Source organism: Alexandromys fortis, unplaced genomic scaffold (assembly GCF_014885135.2).
Source record: "Alexandromys fortis isolate MF-2015 unplaced genomic scaffold, M_Fortis_MF-2015_v1.1 scaffold_65, whole genome shotgun sequence".
In the NCBI taxonomy this organism is placed as follows: domain Eukaryota; kingdom Metazoa; phylum Chordata; class Mammalia; order Rodentia; family Cricetidae; genus Alexandromys; species Alexandromys fortis.
This window is the reverse complement of record NW_026067986.1, coordinates 4,595,147-4,602,185: the sequence shown is the minus strand read 5'-3', so window position 1 is coordinate 4,602,185 and position 7,039 is coordinate 4,595,147. Positions and strand designations below refer to the sequence as shown.

Below are 7,039 nucleotides of genomic sequence, written 5' to 3'. Positions count from 1 at the left end.
TCTCTCTCTCTCTCTCTCTCTCTCTCTCCTCTTCTCCCTCTCTGCTTTTTTCCTGAGCCAAATTGAATCTGTCTTCCTCCGCCCTGATTCTCTCAGGCATTTCGTCACAGGGGTGGGATGCTGACACAGACTGTTCCTTAAAGAGGAGCTTGGCCCCTTGCCAGCCCCTGCTGTTTTTCCCATTCTATGGCTTTCTCTCTGGCTCACTCTAGCCATGGTACCGTCCACCATGTTGCGCTGTAACCAGAGGGCCCTCATCAGAGGAACCAAAACCAGACAGGGCTGCCTGAATTTTAAACTTGCAGCCTACAGCTGTAATAGAACCAAATCTCATCTCGGTATGAAGCATCTACCTTCTGGTATTTTCTTATAACAGCAAAAAGGAACAAAGAAATGATAATGATTATAACAACGACAATAATATTGATAATAAATAATAATAAATAATGCCACGTGGTTTGGTTTTTCTTGGGCTAAAGGAAGGTCTAAGGAACAGGCTGGCTATAGAATCTCTCTTTCTTAGAAGGAGGATTTATGATGAAAATAAATTAAAATAATCAAAAAACATGGTGTTTGAAGGAATTATCAATGTGCACCAGCAGACTGGTGGCTAATTTCTCCACTCTCATAATTTTTTTTTTTTTTTACTAAATTTTGCATGCTGAGTAGTTTAATTCAGGTCTGTCGTTAAGAGGCAACAATAAAACCCAAAAGCCAGCTTCTGAGGATACGAACAGTTTAGAGAGCCGATCTGGGGACAAGGCACTTCTTCCCTGAAGATCCTTATCACTTTATTACTTTTGCACAAGCTCTTTCTCCAAGCTCTCGAGGCTCAAACGCCATTTCATTTCTATTATTTACATGGGTGATTTGCTAGTAATTTGCTTCTTAAGTAATGAGAAATTAACTTCTGTTCCATCCATGTTTAGCCACGTAAGTGCTTAAATTCTTGAATCCCCTTAGTGAACGTCACTAGATTTAGGAGCTCAATCGGTAAAGACAGCTTTGAGCCCCATCACACACGGCCACGTCTGTCCTCATCAGTACAGCTCAGCATCTCTTAGCCTGCTTACAGCCTTCATGTTCTACCACAACACAGGTCAAAATCCAAGAGCTGGACACATTGGGCGTACATACTAACTACATGCCCATAGAAATTTTTTTTGTACTAGAATAATGTATTTTATTGCAATAAAACAATAATGTTAGAATTCAAATTTGGCTCCAAAAAAATGCTAAACTCAAGTTCTTTAGGAACAATTTTATACTATTGAGGAGAACTTAATCAACTAAACTGGAAAAATGATAGGATAATGTTTCAACACATTTTATTCCTTGCCAGCATCTTACGGTGATGCCCAAGGCGACGACCACTGTGTTCTCTGGAATTGATTTTGCCAGGCCTAGATCCTTCTGTCTTTCCACCCCAATAAAGCAACTCAAAATCCCATTCACGACTGCAGTGTCCTGAGCTCTGTAACAGTGACGCTCTTCAGATATTTTAAAGACCCTCTAATATCTCCATGGCTCCTTTCACAGACGGCACTTAGTGATGAGGTGCGCCTGAGGTCTGGATGCGGCACTACAGGAAACTGTTGTGCTTCTAAGCCTCGGGGAACTCTAGGTGTTCGTGGTCTCCCGCCATGCAACCGGCTCATCAGTTTCAAATGCAGGCCACGCCTTCGTTAGGAGACCATTGTCAAGGTATAGAATATTAAATGCTCGTGGCAGAGACATCCAAGGTACCCCCACATGCTTACCGCTGTCACGGACACTATGCCCTCCCTGGCACCCTGGCACCTGAAAACCCTTGACCTATTTCCACACACTTTCTCCTTCTTGCAGGAAAGCAGGTGGCGCGTAGGGGAGGTGGAGTGATTTATGCATGCGCGCCTCCAACCTCCCCTGTTGGGATCCTTTCGCCTAAAGAGGTCAGGCAGAGCTCTCAAAGGGCAAACTTGCTTAGTTTGCGACAGTGCCCTAAAGTCATATCAAATTCCTCACCAAAAATAAAAAACAAAGCCAAGGATCCGTAACTGCCAGGTTTCAGCTGATCTAGAACTCTCACTTCAAATACAGTAAGAGCGTCTTACGGATAAGGCCTCCCAGTGAGATGGAACCTGTACTGCAAGCTGTTAATGAGGCCAATCTGTAGCTAGGTAGGTCATGGCCCCGGGGAAAACCATTACTATTATTCTGCTAAGTGGACATAGGGATAAAATGATCCCTAATGATTTATTGCTGTGCCCAGAGATCAGCGCACAGCTCAGTCTTCACCAGAAAAGCTTCTTGCGGTAGCTGGGAATGAACCAGAGACCACAACTGGGCAACATGCAGAGAATAAGACACTCTAGACTCTAGAATGTTCAGTCCTTAATGGGAGCGTGCTCTCTCTCTCTCTCTCTCTCTCTCTCTCTCTCTCTCTCTCTCTCTCTCTCTCTCTTTCTCTCCCTCTCTCCCTTCTCTCCCCCCCTCAGGCAAAGAGGTCAATTTAAAAGAGACAGCTTGAAATTCTACAACAAAAATATATCCAATAAACTTTTGAGAACTCAGTAATAGGTTAAATATCAGAATAAACATACGGAAATAAAATTACGTGATAGAAGGTAACTGTAAGGAAATTACCCAAAGAGTTAGATCAAATATAATATATAAGATTTACTATAAGAAAAGGTAAAGGTTCCAGGGTAAAGAAGGGAGACAATGGGGAGAGACACAATTTAAATGGCAACGGCTAAGGGTGTTCCAGAATGGACGACAGATGTGAACAGAGAAGAAATCCCTGGTAACCATAAAAAAATAAATAACTGCTAGTGACATTACATCAACAATGAAGAGAAGAATCTTAAAAACACCTAACAGAGATAAAGAAAACACTCAGAATAACGTTTAATTTTTGTGGATGTTATTAGATTAAGTGTATTAAAATCAAAATGAAGGCTCCGGAGACATGAAACATAAGTACAATTATTTTAAGGGGTCCAAATCGTGTGCTAATGGTACTAATGGAAAGTGAATGAAACTCGCCCGCGAAGCAAGGCAGAGAGTCTTTCCCTTTCCGTGCCATACGTGGCACATACCTTGTCATACGTGACAGCCATTCACTGCTTCTCCAGGGGCTCTCCCGCCAACTCTGCTCCCGTCTGGGTAACACGTGCAGGCGGCACCTGGGGTTTCCCTTGAGCATCTCACGCTACTGCAACTGTGTTCTAACCTAGCTTCCCCATCGGACGGTAAAACATTGGCGTGACATGCCCCGTGTGTGTTTCTATCCATCCTATGTTCCTCCGAGGTTATTCTTACCAGATAATGAAATAGTGTGTCGTATTGTTTTCTAGTCACATTCATTTTGATATTAAAAAAAGGAAAAGGCAATATATACTCCATCTTTAGACAGCTTATAAACTTTGTGTCTTGAGTGACTGGATGAAACTCAGGATTTCCCTCACGGTTGCATGGTGGGTGCATGGATATGCATCAACTCTGAGGAGAATCCTATACAGTGACATCCATACAGGCTTCAGTAGGACGTGGTATTCCACCCTCAGCAACAGCCACAGGCCGCTGTGGAGCTTCCTCCAGTAACCGCGCCTGCCCACGCGCCAGGTCACTAGCACAAAGCAAACGGCGGTACTGCTGCAGTTTTCTTACCTTAAACCTGAACAAATCACCCTACTTCGTGTTCCCATAAACTACACTCCTCACAGACCTATAGGAAGACCCAGATATTAGCACTGTCCTCTACCCGAAAGTCTTTATAATTCGTAATCAAACATGCGAGACATCATAGTGTTCCTCCAAAAGCCTTCATGGTTCTGAGTGCTCTCGAGTCTATTCTAAACTGCGCTTCAACACATTTTCTGTCCTGCCTCCTTTAAGCCAGAGGATGTGGAGGTATTGGAGACGAGGAAAAGCATAGCATATAGCCTTTATCCGTGAGAGGGGCAAATAAAGACTGTAAAATGTAGCAAGCCCGCCTCAGCCCGTTGTGATGAGCAGGAAGACGGGAAGAAACAGGGTGTCTCGGTGCGACGGGGAAGCTGCACAGACGAATTAACAACGATTGTGACAGCCTGTGTCAGCTCACGTCAGAGAAGATCTCAGCACGGAGAGAGAGGCAGTGGCATCAAGTCCCCCTTTTAGCCAGAAGCTCCTGGTGACGGCTAGCGGCAGAGAGCGAGATCTGGTTGTATTTTTGTTTGTTTGTTTGTTTGTTTGTTTGTTTTAAGGCTGTCGCCTCTGGTAAGGCAAACCTGTTCCAGGGGAAGTCAACGTACCCAAGAGCATAAAGGCAGCACTAACTGGGCTCCATAGATTGAAAAAACAATTAAGAGTTCGCAGTGCTGGGTAGGAATGAAATGGAGCGAGGGTGAGCCTAGGGAGAGATGGGGGAGGAGGACGAAGAGGATAAAAACATAATGCATGTTTCCTGCCGCCTTCTGAGGTTGTCTGTCTGTTAGTCTAAGCTAATCTAATACATGAAATGGTCAGTCTGCGCCCAACCTGTGCCCGGGATGAGATGTAAATACTAACTTAACAAGTGCATGTCTGCGCTGTGAAGCGCTGCAGGGGAAAGGTCCAGTCCTGGTTGTTTAGGACATAGGAGGTTCAAGTCTGGAAACGCACAGTCTGCAAAGCGTGGGACATGGAGACAGAACTCTAGAAACTTCAGTATTAAGGGGAAGGAAAAAGAACATACTTCAAGTGATCCAAAAAGATGCCAGAGAGTTTGAGTTAGAATGGAGGAAAAGGGGAATAGAAAGTGCTAACTAACCACAGCCATGCCTAAGAACACCCCGGTCCCCAGGAACAAACAGGAGAAACGGGCAGAGTTGAGAGAAGGCTTTAGAGGTGAGGCAAACAGCACCGTGAACATACAGACTGCAAGGCAGAAATAATGAAGTACCTCTGGCTCCGTCATTGGTCCACGGCTGGGTGTGGACGTTAGTTCCCATCCATCTCTGGAGGGTGGGGCTTACCTGTAGCAGCGGTCTGTGAGCGGGGTTATGACCAGTCGAGGGGAATTGCCGAGGTATTCATAGCCATATCGCAAACCAGCGTTGATCATCTTTGTTTCTAAATGATTTTCCTGGGGCCAAGCAGATCAAACGGAGTTGGTTAGAAAGAAAGCATGAATTCGCAAGCTCTTCCGATAAGAACGACCACGGTGCAAACTTTTTTAGAACTACCATTTCAGGCACGGGTTCCCTCGCTAGAAGGAGCCAGCAGCTAGTTTTCTGAATGGCTAATGGAAGTCAGTGGATCCCATGGTTCTCACAGACTATTTTAAAGCACGTCCCTTTCTCTCCTATATTATCACTTACTATTTACTATTCAATATGGACTGCGGCCACTGTCATAATTTTATAGCCACATGCTACAGGGATAAGTGGACTGTCTACACTCTGGTAAGGGAGTATCTGGCTTCTCAAACACAGACTACATCACCCGGCTCCCCGCAGATATCCTTGCCCTGAAATGGCTCAGATGGTGCTGGTCCCTAACTGTCTGCTCCTGCCCAGGCCTCCTAAGATTTACACAGAACCCTGAGAATGGCTGAGCCCCGCCACACCCGCCAGGCCACCATGACTGCCCCTCCTTCCTTCCCAGCCATGATCAAGCGGCATCATTCACCCGGACAGCCTGAAAAACCCCTTCCTTATGGACATGCGTGTTACTATAGAATAATACATGTGAATGCAAATACAGCTGTACAAATACAGATATTGATGATAACGGGTGCAGTTATTGGCTGCCTTAGATTTCAATCTGGAAAAGCATATACAGGAGGTCGTTAGCAAAAGGCCTGTCTCACTGATGGGGTTACCCTCCCCTCCCCACCGAGCGAGCGTGAATTACAAAGCTGTGAGCTGAAACCGCTGCAGGGAACCACTTACTTGCCAGTAATACCTCAGCTGACTTAACCATTCGAAGTCAGTGTCGTCGCCGATTTTCTTCCGGACGAGGCTCGCGAGGACGTCTCTAGCGTGGACATCCAATACCACAAGGGCTCCCAGAGTGACCCGGTTCTGCTTGGACAGTTTGCCACGGACCAACGTGACGATGTCATCGATTTGATTGTTACACTTATCCAAGTAGTCCTCAAGGGCCTGGAAAAAAAAAAAAGGTATTATTTCCCGATATGATCAAAATGTGTTGTCAGAGTATTTTATTTATGCATATAAATGTGATATTGTCGTACATAGATATATACCCATATATATGAGATAACCTCTGCATTTTTTATCGTAATTTTCCTTGTAATTTAAAATTAATCTGTTTTCCCTACTACAAAGCAATTAAGGAAAACAAACCGATTCTGTCAGACACGGTGGGCAAAGGGGACTTGTACCAGCCTCTTATTTCTCTACCCCTCTTCTCTTCCCCCTGGTTATGTTGGCCCTGCCAGTCTTAATGCCCCATCTGTACAGGGCATGGAGGGAGAGAAGACCCAGTCCGAGCCAACCATGGCTCGTCCACGAACTCAGTGAGTCTGCCACTCTGAGCGCCTGAAAACCTTCTCCTCTTCACGGAGACTCGCAGAGAGGGGAGAGAGACAGGGAAGAGACACTAGGAAGTGATGAGAAACTCGGGCCACCCCTTTCTGCCTTTGATCGCTTGAGTTCTCCGAGCATTCTTCCATAAGCTTGCTACATGAGGCTTGAAATATCAGCAGCGTGATGGTTGGAATATGATTTGCAGGAGGCTTGATCTCCACTGTGGCAGAGCTGAGCTGGTGGAAGCTGGAAAGAGCCTTGTGGGCTGTGCCCAGGTTGTGAACATCGCCCTCGAAGGGACTGAGCAAGTCCTGTGGAACTGGAGGGGTTCCCATGAGAATGGCCTGTGTTCTGCTTTGGCTATGAAACGCTCCTTGCTTGTAGGTGGTAACATTGCTAGGAGGCGGTGGGAACCTCAGGAGGACTTACTGGAAGGAAATAGATCGATGGAGTGTGTCCTTAAAATGTACAATGGACACACTTCTGTTCCTCCCCCTCCTCCCTCTCTCTCTCTCTCTCTCTCTCTCTCTCTCTCTCTCTCT

The 7,039-nt window shown here is 45.6% G+C and overlaps 1 protein-coding gene across 1 annotated transcript in view; it reads right to left on the bottom strand.

Annotated features, from left to right (window-relative positions):
- Dnah7 (dynein axonemal heavy chain 7) overlaps positions 1 to 7,039 on the bottom strand; it is a 215,196-nt gene that overhangs the window by 137,027 nt on the left and 71,130 nt on the right. Inside the window, 2 exon segments of the mRNA XM_050159210.1 lie at positions 4,980 to 5,089; positions 5,898 to 6,110. Of these exon segments, the coding sequence (XP_050015167.1) occupies positions 4,980 to 5,089; positions 5,898 to 6,110 (323 nt within the window).